Raw genomic sequence first — 17,468 nt, forward strand, 5'->3', positions numbered from 1 at the left:
AGGGATGAGCGTCGCACGCCGAAGCCACTCGGCCAACACTGCCGAAATTAAAACTAAGTAAAACTAAAAATAGTAGTGTATAAAGTTAAGTATCTGTTTTTTGCATGTACTGCAAAAAATAAATAATTTACACAAAAACAAATTCGATCATAAACAAAATAATATTATCAGACAATCAATTTCCAATTTGAATAATTCAAAAATAAAAGTATATAAATATCTTAATTAAATTTATTACAAATCGAACAACAATAATTTAATAAATATTAGGAAACAAAAAAAGAGAATCCAGTCTTTTGATTTTTGTATCGGCCTACGAAAGCTTCTTTATAATCGTTCTGTAGCCTCTCTTCCCCGCTTTATAGGTCATTTCGTAGAGGTGACCTTTGTCGTCGTACCAGCGGACAGCACCAGCTACGTCCAGAGCCGAGTCTTTCGTACCTGGGTTGAGTATAGCACCCTTCTCAGTCCGGGATGACCCATCGCTTGCGTCATAGCTAAAACAAAATCATACCCTTATTTGAAATCAGTTATCATGTCAATATTTCCCGAATACATGAGACGATATTCTTGCCTTATTTATAATTTTTGGATAGCATTACGTGGGTGCATCTGACATCATAAAATGTGAACACATGCTTTGTATGGGAGCGTATTAATTCACATATTATAAAAGACAAAATTATCGTTATAGCAGGAAGTACGCCTCATTATTTACTGTTAACATTTATCGTGTACAAGAGTTCTCAGTGAAACAAAAATACTACCGAGGGTTTTTTTATAAGTAATAGCAAAAGTACCTAATACTGAATCTTATCTTGAAGGTAGGTTAGTGTCACTAGTTCAACGCTTTAATTTACTTTGAAGCTTATTTTTGTTTTATCAAGGCACCAACAGCGCAATTTAGCGTACTGCGCGTAGCGTAGCGGTGAGATTAATTCAGATTTAATAAGGTACTAAAGATTATTGGATTACCCAAAGGGTCATAGAGCGTTCTATTCGTCGGTTGAAAATGAAAGACAAAATAAAAAACAGTGTAATACGAAGCTTACAAACCTAACAGACGCCGTAACACAAAAAAGTTAAAGTGGAAATGGGCCGGTCATATTGCCCGTGATGACAAATAGGCCAAAAATACCCTTACTAATGGCCTAGAGGGGAGAAAAAAAAGAGGACGCCCACCAGAAACTTGAGTAGATGAAATAAGGAAGCGGGTGAAGATTGGAAAATAGTAGCGCAGATGAGAGACAAATGGAAGAATTTGGAGCACTCAGTCGGAGGTTCTATACTATTACTAAATATAATAACATAAACTTAATGTAATCCTTATAGTACTCGAATACAGGCATTCGGACGAATGTCAGATCTAATAATGAAAAGACAACTTTTTTACACAATAGTTTGGAATACGCAATAGCTAATATTTGGCGCCAATTCAAAACCGTTGGCCAAGGTGAGTTGTTTATTGTATGTTGAATTGGTTACTTATTCAAATCTCTAGCGGTTTGCTAATTCGTGTTTTGATGTCATGGTTACTAATCGTTAGGTTTTACATTAAGCTTACTTAGAACTCCCGTATGTTATATTGAGGACCGTAGTTTTTTTTTTATAGAACGGGGGGCAAACGGGCAGGAGGCTCACCTGATGTTAAGTGACATTCGCAATGCCAGAGGGCTCGCGAGTGCGTTGCCGGCCTTTTAAGAATAAGTACGCTCTTTTGTTGAAGGACCCTAAGTCAAATTGGTTCGGAAATACTTCAGTGGGCAGCTGGTTCCACATAGTGGTGGTGCGCGGCAAAAACTGCCTTGAAAAACGCTCAGTTGTGGAACGGCGGACGTCGAGGTGATACGGGTGGAATTTCGTATTCTGTCTCGACGTCCGATGAGGAAATTCAGCTGCAGGTATTAATCCGAACAAGTAGTTCACGATATGTCCCGGCTATGTATGCCGTTAAAACATTGACGACGTGCTTAGTACAAGACATAATTCATCGGTCTTAATCTGGTAGTTTTAATTTCTTACAGTGCCATCCTTTTGAAGGTTCATCATGGCTACTTTAATTTTGGATGCCGGCTTCTGGACAATGACTTGGTGCTTTGACCAAACTATTGTCTTCGACCAGGTTCTACCTGCCACTCGCATTTTATGTTGTCAGTACGTCAAATAGCGGCAGAAACGAGCTTTGTTTATGGAACAATTTCTTTGTAATATCATCAGAATACTTACGTTCATTAAAAATTCTTTTCAATATAGCGGTCGTTGACAAAAAGGATAATTACAGCTAATTAACACAGAAATATTGAGACTGAAACAATAAATTTAACTGTATATGTATTTAGCACTACTAAATACATATTGGGCATGTACATTAAAAATCATTACTTTAAAAATTTGTTACTTTAAGTTCTATAATGTTTAATTGATAATACGTATTATTATCAATTAGGTATTATTATCCTTATATACCTACTCTAAGGAACTATTGTAGTTTAAACACTTTCAATCAGGTAGTGGTCGACTTCGAACCCGTGGATTAATAGATTTTTCTTTCTATATGCGTAATTATCGCATGCTTGTACGGCGAAGCTACGTCGTGGGAAACCGTCATTTAATATGTCAGATTCGAGAACTATATATATGCCAGTGGGATATTACACAATAGATAGAAGTGATGCATTGGCTAACTTACATCTCTTATTGATGCAAAGTAGTTGGAAATATTATATTTTTATACATAATGTGCTTTTTAATTATGTTATTTTTATTTATTCTATAGCCGTATACTTGCGACACGGATGTTATCTTTGCCTTTCTTTTATAATCAGTGGGCAAACGGGCAGAAGTGTCACATGATGTTAAGTGATATCGGTGTTAGCGACCTTTTAAGAATTGATTGATTTTCTTGAAGGATCGTAAGTCGAATTGCTTCAGAAATACATCAGTTAGTAGATGGTTCCACATAACTTTATATACCCATTTTATCGAGATATATCCATATACACAAATGAAAATTTACCGATTTCTTTTGTAGCAAAATGTTTAACACATACAAATGTATATTGTATATTATTACTTGTAAAGTATGACGAAAATCAGTTTAATAGTTGTTAAGTTTAAAGTGGAAACATACGACACATGAAATCGCATCTATTTATAATAGTTTGTATTCTTTAAACGAAAAATACAGAAGTATATTATTGTCTTAAATTATGAGCGCTTCACACAATGCTGCGAAAGTTTTTCTTTATTATAAACTGACTTTCCAAATTCAAATTCTAAACATGCTTAACCTGTGACTTATAATGCAATTTATAATCTGTGGTATGATGTACACTACGGCTTAATGAATACAAATGGTGACACAGAATATAAAGGTAAAAAACTGGTTTTTACAACAGATCTTATATAATATTCGTGATGTCTAAATAAAAGCTAGAGCGGGTATTAAGGGTCTGTGGCACTTATATTTTTATTTAACTACGCTGGAGACTATTAATACCTTTTATACGAAAGCATTATTTTCAGCCAGTTAAATAAACAATGTGTTAATGAAAGCGAATATTGAATGTTCTGTCCTTTTCTATATTAGTAATTTCTTGTGATGACATTTTAAGGAAATGTGTATGGAGTGTATCTCAGATTGTGAGTTTGTGGAGTACCTACTGAAGTAGAAATTTGAATACTCTTGATAAAGATTACAGATCAATTAATAGGAAAATTACCTTAACTCCTTGTTGTCTTCTCAAAGAGAAAGTTCTGTTAACTTTTTAATTAAGCAATGAAAACTGTCTGACACTGTCCAGTTAAATTAAATAAATCGATTGTCGATAAAAGATCTCAGCGAAGATAGTTTATCATTAACTGAAGTAAGGGTGTGTTAAGAAACGTCATCGCAAAAGGCCATTCCACAAACGGACAAGTTATCGTATCACATTATTCGGGCATCAGCTTTTTGTACTACACGAATTGTCTCTGAGGAAATATTCTTACGCGTTCGATATATTTTGTATTTAGTGATAAATAAAGATTGTTATATAGAGAATAAATCAGTGTCGATAACACCTTTTTAGGCCTGCATCTCAGATTTATGAATCTGTTTCATGATCATTCTATCTAATAGCCTCCTGTGCCTGACACACACCGACTTATTGGGCCTAAGGCAACCCGGTAGCCTCACGATGTTTTCCTTCACCGTCCGAGCGAATGTAAAAAGCGCACATAGAAAGTCCCTTGGTGGACAGCCGGGGATCGAACCTAAGACCTCAGGGATAAGAGTCACACGTTGAAGCCTCTAGGCCAACACTGCTCCCTATATCATAAATAGGCTATGAAATATCAGTGTAAATATTATTTAAATGCCAGCGTTATAGGTACACTGCCGCAGGGACCAAACTTGTTAAATTTGTTTTAATATTTTTATTAAATTTAATTTTAATACTGTATATTTGATAGGTATGTTCAGGTCAATAAACGATTTAAAATTACATATTTAGTTTATCTGTAGATAGATATTAGTACAGTAACTATTCATTGTGGTGGATACTAAGCGCTAATATACTTAGAAACTGAAAAAGTATTTGCGCATCTCGTGACATATTCAAATTCCAATTATACTAAGTCATAGTACCATTTGAGGACAGTTAAAAATTGGCCAAAAGGTAATTTACGCATTCTCAATACAATTAGTATTTTACAAACTCTGATAAATCTTGCGTGAATGAAGTTAATTAAGAGTCAGAAATATATTTCGTGAATGAGAATAGCGCCTCTGTTCTACTTTTTATAGAATGATTGTCGCACAACGTCCATTCATTAAGCCATTTAAGGGTATGACTTAAGTTTGTCATTACGTAAAACAGTGGCAAAAGCCAGCTTTGTTTTTTGGAACACTTTCTTTTTGGTGTCAGTACTTACGTTCATTAAAAATTCTTTTCATGCGGTCGTTGACAAAAAGGAAAATTACAGGTAATTAACACAGAAATATTGAGACTGAAACAATAAATTTTACCGTATAGTGCTAAATACATATTGGGCATTTGAGCTACCTCAGCTCTATTATTAAGCTTATGTAGTACATCTGAGAAGTTATATGTCTGTTTGATTGATATATAAGCCTATCCTAAGGAACTATTGTGTCGTCGGGAATTAAAGTAACTTCTCCGGACACGGATTATTTATTACCAACTCACGGAAAAACCTCTATAAACCGATATATAAGTTGTATATAACAAGTCCGAGTTCCAGATTCCATACTTCTTATAAATACAAATGGCGCTACAACCTTTCTGGTCTGGGCCTCAGATTTATTAATTTTACGGACAGACTAATTAATTTTATTGAATCATTGTGTGTACATGGAAATTATAGATGCGAAATCCATCGGAACACATCTGTTATTTCAAATAAATTACAAAATGACTCTCCGAATTGTACAAAGAAAGATAAAAATGAATGCCTTTGAATTTAGTATGTATCATAAAATACTATTCAATTATTATTAATTGAACCATTGTTATCAGATTATACCGTCTTAGAAAATTGTAGTCGATCGTGGTTATTACATGACTTGTCTATTACAGGGCTCCGAATATGATTTTGTCCCATTCGGTGTCGAGTCGACATAACAGGAGACCGAAGAGCTAGCAGCTACCTCAGACAAAGAATTAGTCTAGCAATTCAAAGAGGGAACGCTGCCAGTATCTTCGGAACCTTGCCTAAAAGGACTCCTTTTAATAATATATTATATTTTAAGGTTAGTTATTGATTTTTGTTATAGAATTTAATTAGTTTATTGTAGATATGATGTTCTTAGTCTAAAATGCAGTGGCGTAACAATAGGGTGGCAGTGCTGGCAAGATGCCACGGGCCCCCGACCCAAGAGGGCCCCTGCCCAAGAGATTATGTTCTATGGATGAATGTGAAGTTTCCAATACGCATTGGGCTAGCGTGGGGACTACAGACCATTCCTCTCGCCTAAGAGAGGAGGCCTATGGCCATTAGTGGGACATATACAACGTTGAAAATCTCGTTATTAAAATTAAACTGAGAACAACATGACGATATTTACTGATAGGGTCCCATCAAAAGAATTTGCCACGGCCCCCAGATGGTATAGTTACGCCACTGCTAAAATGTGTAAGAATATATCTGAAGATTATTTTGGGCCAAATGATGCGATTAACAAAACACTCGTCGTTAAGATCGCCTTTCGCCAAAAGCCCAGATCACGTAGAGGCTATAATCCAAGTGACAGCAAACGTTAACTTTACATATTAAAGTATTACATTGTCGATATGGTGAATCATTACACTTTCTTTTATTAGTACTTTAAGTAGAGAGCCTATATATGTCTGCCTTATGTATATGTATATATGTGTATAATCTATAATTTAGGAAATTTATACAGGTATGTAATTTGTTAATATAAAAGTAATATTTAATAACAAACATGAAAATTATATAAATTAAATTATGCTTGTTATTAGGTTAGTCACATCACAGGAGACCTAAGAGCTGGCAGCTATCTCGGACAAAGAATTAGTCTAGCTATTCAAAGGGAGCCAGTATCTTCGCAACCTTGCCTAAAGAGATTTTAGTTTTTATATTATATTTTTTGAGTATACATATATATATTTATGTGAATAAAATTAAGTAATTTTGAAACTCTCTGTAAATTTTTTATTTTGAAGTAAACAGTGTGAAATAAGAGATAACTTTTTGATCCAACAATAATCATCGATGGATTTATAATGTTACTACCTAATACATATGTTTAAAGGTAAATATTTATTTTGAACAATATTTTCGTGTCACCGTAAAGCTACTTATTTTAAGCCGTTTATAGGTATTAATTGTAGCATGTATTATTCTAATTTGATCGAATCGCAAATGAGTGTTATTAATAATCGACACTTCTATAAACCCTAACAGTAGTGGTCTTGAAAATTAAAAAAAAAAATTGTTTTCATTATGTTTTATTATCCGAACTAAACAACGATAACATCAGATATAGTCCGTTCTCAGAAGCAAAATAAATAGTATTACATTTCTTTATTCCCAACAACATATTATTAACACAGGTCAAAGAACGAATTAAGACGGGACCCCGGATCTACACGTATCTAAAAAAACGAAACATTGCGTGCGAACATTTTAATGGTCTATAGAAACAATGTCGATAAAGGACAAGTAATTATGCTGCAATTATAAATATATTAAACCGGATTTTATTATATATTTTATATGCAGTCATAATAAGTCGTTAGTCAAGGGAGAGTGCATTTTAATGATGTGCGGCAAAAAAGAGGTTTGTTGTATGTCATGTGTCACAGAATAGATAAAATTTAATTTAAAAGTTTATATTCGAATTTCAAAATATAAAATCTTTTTAAATTTTTACTCTGTTGACACTAAATTGAAGAAGTTTCATTTAGATTTTACACTTCAACTCCAATAATACTGACATACTTTGGTGAGGTGTACCGGGTTCGATTCCCGGTTCGAGGGCAAGTTTTAATTTAATTTAAAATTTGTTCTCGGCTATTGGGAGGGTTGTTCGGTACCGGGCAAGTGCCTAAACCGTACATGGAGGAGATGGTCGAATTTCTAAGGCAAAAAGCACGAACTATAAAAATCTTATACTTGACGCTGGCTAATGCACAAACCGTGCCGGAGCAATTAAAAAAAAAATACTGACACACCTCAACACTTATATGATATTAATATATAATATAACAGTGCGTACTGCGTATTGACATTTACCGAGAAGATATTAATCACAAACGATTAAAGTAATTGTGAAAACTAATTATATGTCAATGGTAGATTACTCATCTTTTCATATATATAAAAGAAGCTAATGTTGAATATATTATAGACTTTTGAAGAACAAACATTTTCCCGCCATTTAGATAGTGTGTTACAAATAATGCAATGAATTAGTCAGGTTTGTCTATGGTGGCCAAGTTCAAGGTGTAGCGGACGACTTTGTTTGATTCACGTGATGTAGGAGGCAACGCGTCATAATATTTACGAAAATAATGTTAGTACAATTTATGCAGATATAAAAAAATATCAGTATAAATTGTCTATTAAAAATTGCAATTTATTTATAAATAAACTTTAATAATAATCACATTACTAAATACACTCTACCATTTCAATCTGCAGTTTAATGTTTTGATTTAAGATCAATTTTGTAGAATATCAATTTTTATTATTATTATTTACTAAAACAACTTATGAATAAACTATGAAACAATATGAGCCGAATAAAATTTTTCGAGCTAAAATAATTTTAGCTGTATAAGATTTTTTTTAGAACAGGGGGCAAACGGGCAGGAGGCTCACCTGATGTTAAGTGATACCGCCGCCCATGAACACTCTCTATGCCAGAGGAATCGCGAGTGCGTTGCCGGCTTTTAAATGTTTTAAAATAAACATAAATTAAACTACAGGGTTAAATGGCAGAGTGCCTTTACTAATTTGTTTCTTGTATACGTCTTGTGTACGTATATGTATAATACGTATAACACTCTAAAATAGTATATTTATTAAAAGTGCATTTTTAAATAATATTTAAAAGGGTATGACTTTTAAACTAATTAATAAACTATAAAACAATATGAAAACGAATAAAAAATTTACATAGCTAAAATTAATTTTAGCTAATACAATTTGACGATGTTTCTAGAAAGAATATGTTCATTAGTTTTAAAACGAATTAATAAAAAAAACTTACTGAAAGTTGTAAGAATTAGGCATATTCGCTGTCTCCATTTCATATTGTAATACTTGGGGTCTCGATTCGTTGGCAATATACGCTGTGCATTCCGCCAATACGAGGAGCAAACAGATGCCAAAAATCTGAAATTATTAATTAAAATAGCATTAATGCATAATAGCATCCTGTTATTATGGAGTCATAAAAATAATACAATACGCTATAAAGGTGCGGCTTTTTTTATTAAACCAGTTAAAATAAAAACAAAATGGTGTCATGTTTAAATAAAATATGTTTGTTTAGATCTTGCAATCACTTCGATGCATAAAATATATAGTACAATACGAAAACTTTAGTATGGAATCGCTTTATTACAAGCAATTTCTTCCAGGTAACCAACCGCGTATACCATAGAATTGTAAAACACAAGGACTGCGAAACATTGATGAAAAAAAGGAAAACAAAAGAAAACCAAAAAAAAATACAAGTGAAAACAATCCAGTCAAAATATCGACAGTGTAAATTGCAAACGATCATTTCTAAGTTATCTACTATTGCAGGGTAACGCATTTGTCAATATAAGAAACGTAGGCTTTGGCGCTTTTGATTGCTAGTGTAAAAGGTCAAAGCGTTGCCGACTAATGACACACTGATTAAACACTTCACTAGTTTTGCAACTGACAACGCAATATAATTTAATGTTCACTTCACTATATAATTACCGATCTTGGTAGCGTCATGATGCGACAAAGTCAAAAACAGGTGATTTCCTGAACGGACAATACTCTGAATGGGCAAACGGTAAGATGTTCCTTATATATAAAGACGGTATAGTGTGCGGACGGACGCATACACGCGCCTTGTTTTGTAAACTGAGCCAAATCTAGCTAACCATTAAATAAGAACGACACATGAATAGCAGGACGCCCATTACGTCATACTATAGAAACGTCGCTAATGATGAATGCAAGTAAAACACAGATGTAGTCAATAAATATTGGCTTTGGAAAATTATTTTTTCCATTTTCCATAGATAAATTTTTGACTAGATATTTTATTTATCTTAATCAATAAAAGCAAAATATATAGCAGCAGATTACATAGGGTTTAATACTTGTGACTCATCGGTCTCTATATAGACGTTAATTTGTCATCATAGGTTTAGTAGTCGGTACCTGACACAAATCTGCTTAACTGACAATAAAACACAATATATTTGAATTACCAATTAAACAATGGATATAGTGGGTTCTATAAATATTGGCTTTGGAAAAACTGATTTTCCACTCAAAGTTTCACAGATTCTCTATTATTGAGCCATAGATTATATATTTGATATATCTTAATCAAATAAAGCAAAAAATATCATCCAGATTTTATAGGGACACATCGGTCTCTATTTAGATGTTCATTTGTCATCATAGGTAGTTTTTTTTCATAGTTGTCTGTGATATAACCTGACACAAATCTGCTTAACAGGGAATTAAACACAATTCATACGAATTACCAATTAAACGATGGATTTCGTTACGTATATTAAATAAGAAAGAAATACTAAGAGAGAGAAATAATATGTTATGGGCAAAATACTTAATGTAACTTCATTTGTACATTACAATATCATATGGGATCTCAAAATTCTCCAAATCCTAGAACAATTTATAAAACTTTGACTTTAGTCTAATTTAATTATTGCATTTGCCTATTTTAAAAATATAATATTTCTCATCACATTCCAGTAATATCACATACCTTTTACGTCTATACAAATAATGCTTCATCGAATCCGGATCTTGGCGTCAATTAGAAAAATATTTCACGTAATTTTTAGGAAAAACCAGAGGGAACGCCTTTTTAGTGCAATGTTAATTTAGAATGACACATACATAATCAACCAAACATCAATATTTGATACGTCAAAAGTGTGAGTAACATTTTGGCAAGCAAATTCTTAACTCCCTTAAGCCAAAAGAAAATGTTCCCTAAATAAATGTTGCAATGCTGCATTATTATAAAAGCAAAGGTGAACAAGATGCCCTTTCCTCGACCAAGGAAGTAGGTCTCAACAACTAAAAGCCGTTAGAGTATTGATGAATTAAATTCCTACATTTGTCTCATTGGTATTTTTTATTGACAAGGAGGTGATTTACGTTATGCTACGTCGATTATTGAATCTATGGATACCATAAACCCAGTACAAACTATGACTTCTGAATGACAAAATATATTCACATACTACGTTTATGTTCGAAATTTGAATCGAATCCGTGTTATTATTGGATCTATGGATACCATAGATCAAATACATACTATGGCTGCCGTATGTCAAAATGTATTAATATGCTTTAGTCACACCGCGTTATGTTCCAACTTTGAATCTTAACATAAGGAGGATTTCACGATATTAACTCCTTATTTTCCTTCAAGGAAAGTGCTAAATGCGTACGCAAAAAGCTGTTTGTAGAAAGTTTGGAGTTTGACCGCATGGTGTTAAAAGTGCGCTTAGCTAATAGATAAAGACTGCTTTATTGTTATATATTATCATCTGATACCTACTGTGATTATAAGTGAGCTACTAACTTTGATTATTCAGTAAACAAAATACAAATTTTAACGGAATTCAAAGAACCGAAAGAGATTAGTAAAATTCGTTTTTTTATTTATTGATAATCCACAGCATTGTTTAAAGAATATATTTATTATTATTATAATTATAATTTTTAAAATAAATATATAGACAAAACGGCTTACACTATATATACGAAGAACATTATGTACTAACGAAGACAATTTACTAATAAATTATTGATTGAGGTGTGCTTTTTGATGTGATCTTATATATAAAACCTTCTGTGTGATCTTAAAAAAAATAAAAAGGAATCTTTATTTCTAATAGACAGATGATCTGCTGTGCTTGACACACGTTGCTGAGTTTTCCTCCCACGAGAGGAAGTGCTTAATGCTCATGTAGAAAGAAAAGTCTATTGGCGCAAACTCATTGCTGACACAATATTGCTCAAAAACTGCCACAGTTATTTTAAAAAAACACGAATTTTTCATCCTTCGTTAGTCTTTGTAGACGCGTCCTTATTATAAAACATGTTCGAAATATACCGGGTTTGATGCCATGGTTTCCACTTTTTACTACAACAAACACAGTTCGGACAAGGTCACTAAATTTTCATTCTATATTTAAATAAATACGAAATAAATTTCACCAATGTATTGATTTCATCGGCATTGTTCGAATGTTTTTCATCTCATTCACCCGAGACACGTTTTGGGTTTTTACCTCATGATTCGAAATACATGTACGACAATGAATCATCGCATAGAAAAAATTACAATACAGTTTACGTCGTATTAATTAATAATAAAATATTAAACAACCATTTATATATATAAGTATCCCCAAGTTTAGTAACTAATTAACGGGGCATATAAGTTTATGGTTAATTATTTTTTTCATAGTTTATTGAATGCGTATAGCCTTATAAACGTTAAAGCAAAATAAAGATGTGAGAAATCACGATCTCCTTTGAGAGTGCATGACTAAGAGCTATATGCAAATATAAGTTAAATAAAAATAATTTCCGTTCGGTGAGTATTGATGATCTACTTGCAAAAGAAGCATACTTCATGCGCAATAATAAATAAATCAGTGGTGCTATAACCTCTTTAGGTCTGGGCCTCAGATTTATGAATCTGTTTCATGATCATTTTTCAATCTAATAGGCAAGTAGGTGATCAGCCTCCAGTGCCACATGCCAGACACACGCCGCACAATGCACACATAGAAAGAATGCGTACATAGAAAGAAAGTTTATTGGTGCACAGCCGGGATCGAACCTACGACCTCAAGGATGAGAGTCGCACGCTGAAGCCACTAGGCCGACACTCCTCAATTCCTGCGCAATATATTTAACAAAAGTATGTATGTAAAAAAAATATAACCCAGCGCTGATATACTTAATCAGTAAAGTATAATTTATTTTGTGATATATGTATATGTATATATCTATATTATATACTATATAAACTATTTTCTTTAATTATTTACAATCAAGTATACAGTATTATCCGATCACCTACTTGTTCATAACAAGTTATAAGTAAAAATTACCTTTAAAGGACTCTTGAATAGCGCAGTTAGTAAAACAGTAAAGATCTGAAAATATATTATAACGGTTGTACTGGCCAAGATTCATAATTCAAGAAGCCAAAACTTTTATCAACAATGCAAATCTTTATAAAACAGGGTTAGGCGGAACGCAGTGCATTATTTTGTTATTTAATGCGCCTCTTGATGCTGAGAGTTATGTGCACGTTCTAAGATAAGGGTTAAGTGGTGGCACGGAAAATAAAAATGGAACGTTCATGAGCTTTCATATTAAGTAGGTCTTCTTGGTCTTTGGTTGCCGGATACGTCTTGGAAGTGCTATATAAGTGAAAACGATAGCGTGCGTGCCTGATATGGGTCGATATCAAATTGACCAATCACAAACGCCATGGAAATTTATCTTTCGTTGTAATGTAATGTACAAACGATACCTACTAGAATGCGTGACAATTCCTACAAAATATTGCTACGTTATATGAGGGGCGAGAAAGAGAAATATATTAAAAATTAATACGAAAAAATTACTTTAAAAATGTGATGTAAAAATAATGTTTTTTGAGCGTCTAATAACCCGTAAAAGTAGGTTTATAATTCGGCGTCTCTTTTATATACACAAAATGATTGTTTGCTTTCCACTTTCCTATTACATATTATATATAGATGTACAATAAAGTAGGAATATGTACGAGCCCATTTACTATGATTCCCTGTTTGGACCTTGTCTCTTCCCTTAGACCTATAGATACTCGGAGTAATAAATTCTACATTACATTTACTCTTACTACTGTTGTATATAAAAGTTATTATGCCATTTATATATAATTTATCTAATTATTTTTATTACTAAGTACTAAACTGGTGCCCAAAGAATAAACGAAAAAGAGGAAGACAACTTAGAAGGTTGGAGGAAGGAGACACACACAAATTAAGGAAATAGCAGGGACGTGGAAGATAGTGGCACAGTACCCAGAGGAATGGCGGAATTCGGAGGAGAACTTGCCAAAAAAGGGCACACATAGAATTCTGTTAAGTATCGTAATAAAAGGCTGTTATTTTTTTAATGTAATTATCGCTACTTAATGAAATTCATTTAATTTTCCAAAAAAATCGTCTAAAGTTTACAATGACATTAAAAAGGTACTCATAAATAATTAATGTCTCTTTAGTGACATTTAGTTTTGATAATGGAGACAGGGTTATTGCTAACGAGGTTTAACAAAAACATCTAAATTTAACTATTAAAGTTTTTGTATTGCAATGTAATTGTTAATTTGAACTAATATAAGTGTCAAGCTATGTTCTTTTGATATGTTAAGACACTATTATAGTAATCAGCAATCAGCAGGCTTACTATTTTTTGTATGTTCACAATATTGAAAACCACCAAAATTGAGTTTCATCGTTGAAATTATTGTAATCAATACTTTGGCGTGCCAATCGAATTGATATTGATTTTAAAGAATATTCACACAGGTCCTATAAGACTATTCTATTGATTTATTAATACAAATTAAAAGGTCATTGACCTGTAACAATAACCCAAATATAAGCCAATTAAAAAAGCAAATAGAAATCAGCGTCTGCCGAAATCCCATTAACTTGTTTGTCCATCAATTTATCAAAAAATCCTATAATTTTATAGATTTAATTGGAAACAATTTGTTTTGAAGATATGCGAATACGGTAAAAGTACTGTTATTTTAACTGCGTCACTGTTTAGTGGTTAATGTCCGACTGCATCGTAAGGCATTGGCTTCATATCCTGGGTAAGGTCAAATATTAAAAGCGCCATTGCGGTATTTTAATTAAGACATTTAATTTTAAAATCAATCTCAAAGTCATTTGTCAAATCTTAAATTGGAAGTGTACTTTTATTGAATTTATTGAATTTTTAATTTTTTGTAACATTTATGTTTACCATAATTATCGTAGCTCGTTACCATACCATAGATATACCATATATATGGTATATCTACATTATGGTATATAAGGTAAGTAAAATAGGGTAAGTTGTTGATATGTCATTTGCGATTTGTGAACAATTATAATTAATATTAATTTGATCATGTAATATTGTATTTTAAAAATGTGATATTTTATCATTAATATAAGAATTTTATTAATAATATAAGAATTGACTATATTGATATTACTAAAATGTAGATTGTACCACCATAACATTTTTGTTATGGTATTCTTGTAAATAAATTATTATTACTAGGAAAATAATGTTAGCAGGTATATGAAGTTTAAAAGTGGAAAGTTTATTTACCAGTAAAAAATTTGGTGCGTACCACATGTAACGATGATAATAATTTCGATAGATGACGTTTTGAGGGTAACTGAGAACTTTATGACCTTGCATGAGCTACAAAGCGTAATGTCGTATTTCACGTAATTCTTATTTCAAATTAAACAAACTGTTCGTAACAGCTTTATGTATTTAATTTGTGCACCGTGGGGTGCTTTTTAATTAGACTATTTATGTTATATCAAAAGTTGGAAATAGGTTATTTTGAAACAGTTGACGGCGAGTGATTCAATAATACTTTGCACGACGCTATTCTAAATTTAAAATTATGTTGTTTTCTCTTTGAGGCCCTTAACATAGGTTTTAATATGCAGGTTGTTGTTCATTAGGGAACTGATTAAAAAGTTTGGAATTTTAAAGACATGAATAGCATAATGTTAGCCCCGTGTCGCCTCTCTTGGTCAAGCACAAAAGCTTGGCCGCAGAGCAGGCGGCAAATAATAAACAGTTAAAATTTAAGAGTCTTTCCCCCAACATTTTTTTGTTCCCTTTGAAGTAGATACTCTTGGGTCGTGGGATTCAAGTGTACAAGCACTAATTAAAGATTAAAGTTGATATGGTAGGCAGTACTGGTGACCTGAGAACTAGTGCTTTCCTCGCTCAACGAATAAGTATCGCAATACGTGGAAATGCTGCCAGCATTAGACTACCACAGTACAACATTTTTCAATTTGTTCTGGTTTTCTGTGTATCCGTTTTTATAATTATTTCTATGTAGTTCAACAATATTGTAGATACTTAATATTTGTGTGTTTTGAGTCAACTTTTGTTTACACGGTGCAATAATAATAATGTTACACTACCTTTAATTAAGTTAGTACTTGATTCTAACGGAATAAGAATTGACGGCTTAATACTCTCGCGTACTGAAACGCCTTCCAAAATAATTTCATCCCGAGCTAAGATAACTTTGCTCGTAGTAAATCCGATTAAGCACATATATTACTAACCAAAGTTGTAATAACATCAAATATTATATTATGTAGCTTTGTATGGATCTTTGGGCTTTAACTTTAGGCTTTTGACAGTGTGAAACGAATGTTGTTTAACAAGAGATCGATGCCGGAACTTCGTGTTACTTCTCATATAGGCAGATTTGCGTATGTTTCATTGATAGTTTTTACAGGCAATCGGCCCCATGTGTAATAGGCATATTTAGCTGAAAAAAAAATTTTTTACCGTAAATTGAACCCAGTTTCACCATCGGCACTAATAAGCCCACACACCGTCTCACCATTTATGCTACATCATAAAACCTTTAATTTCTGTTTAATGATGAAGCAATAAACTTGCTTGATTGATTTGGTTAATTATCGTAAATAATATACTTTTTATCATTGATTAGTTATTTTCAATATGCGGACTTTGGTGCCAGGATTTGTGAGTAATTAAATTAATTTTATAAGTACTAAAACTTAATATGATTGCGTATTTATTTTAAAATTCAGCTGATTTTTATTTTATTAGATGTTAATTATTGTACAGAAGAGGTATCAACCAAGACAATAATTGTAAATTCTCAACTGAATTATAAGTAAGTAATTACCATGTTAAGCTCAATTTTAAAGTCGTAATATATACCTCAGTTTAAAATCCTTTAAAAAACTATTAAAAAACATACGAAGTAAGTCATAGTGGTTATTGAGAAATATGATACGTTAATGTCACATTTATGTTCTTATTGAAAATCATTTTTTCAAGCTTTTGGTCTGAACTCTATGCGATGAGCAGACGTCATACTAAGTTTAACTCATTTATAAATATATTTCTTTCTAAACGAGAATTTTTTTAAACACATGACACAAAAACTTGGTGAAAATATTGAACGAAAAAACAGATTTAAAACATTATTTTCTAAATAAGACAACGAATGTATAATACACAATAGATTTTTTTTTAATTATACAATATTTTGTTCAGTAATATACTCGCAATAGTTTCTACTGATTTTTTATGACATCTATAACAATTACTTAATAACTGAATTTTCAAGATCATGTTGTGCACATTTGCAAGGAAGCATACGCAAGAATGGGATTTGTGCTTCGAAGGGCAACAGCGTTCGCTAATATTAATGATATCTCAAGCTTATACAATTCTTGGTTAGGAGTATGTTAAAGTGTAACTCGTCTGTTTGGGCTTCACATGAAGATAAATACTGCCTTATGTTGGAGCGGATACAGAATAAATTTACCCGATACCTTTATAACAGACTGTATGGCGTCTATCCCTACTATCCTTTAATGTACCCAACTTTAGTTGTCTTATGACATGGGGATGGGATGTTGGGGTACAATAAATTGGAAACCAGACGG

General features: G+C 32.4%; 1 protein-coding gene across 1 annotated transcript; it reads right to left on the minus strand.

Moving 5' to 3' along the window:
* Window positions 1-313: 313 nt before the first annotated feature.
* Window positions 314-9,462, minus strand: LOC125056304 (endocuticle structural glycoprotein SgAbd-9-like). Its single transcript, XM_047659336.1, has 3 exons — window positions 9,445-9,462; window positions 8,741-8,865; window positions 314-497 (listed from the first exon to the last, which is right to left on the minus strand). Exons 1-3 carry the CDS (start codon window positions 9,460-9,462, stop codon window positions 314-316), a joined length of 327 nt encoding a protein of 108 aa, XP_047515292.1.
* Window positions 9,463-17,468: the final 8,006 nt, after the last annotated feature.

This window comes from Pieris napi, chromosome 14 (assembly GCF_905475465.1).
Source record: "Pieris napi chromosome 14, ilPieNapi1.2, whole genome shotgun sequence".
NCBI lineage: Eukaryota > Metazoa > Arthropoda > Insecta > Lepidoptera > Pieridae > Pieris > Pieris napi.

Excerpts from the sequence above, each read along its gene's own strand:
- LOC125056304 (XM_047659336.1), bottom strand. Across the intron at positions 498-8,740 it reads CCTAATTCTTACAACTTTCA|CTATGACGCAAGCGATGGGT; the intron begins GTAAGTTTTTTT and ends ATTTTGTTTTAG.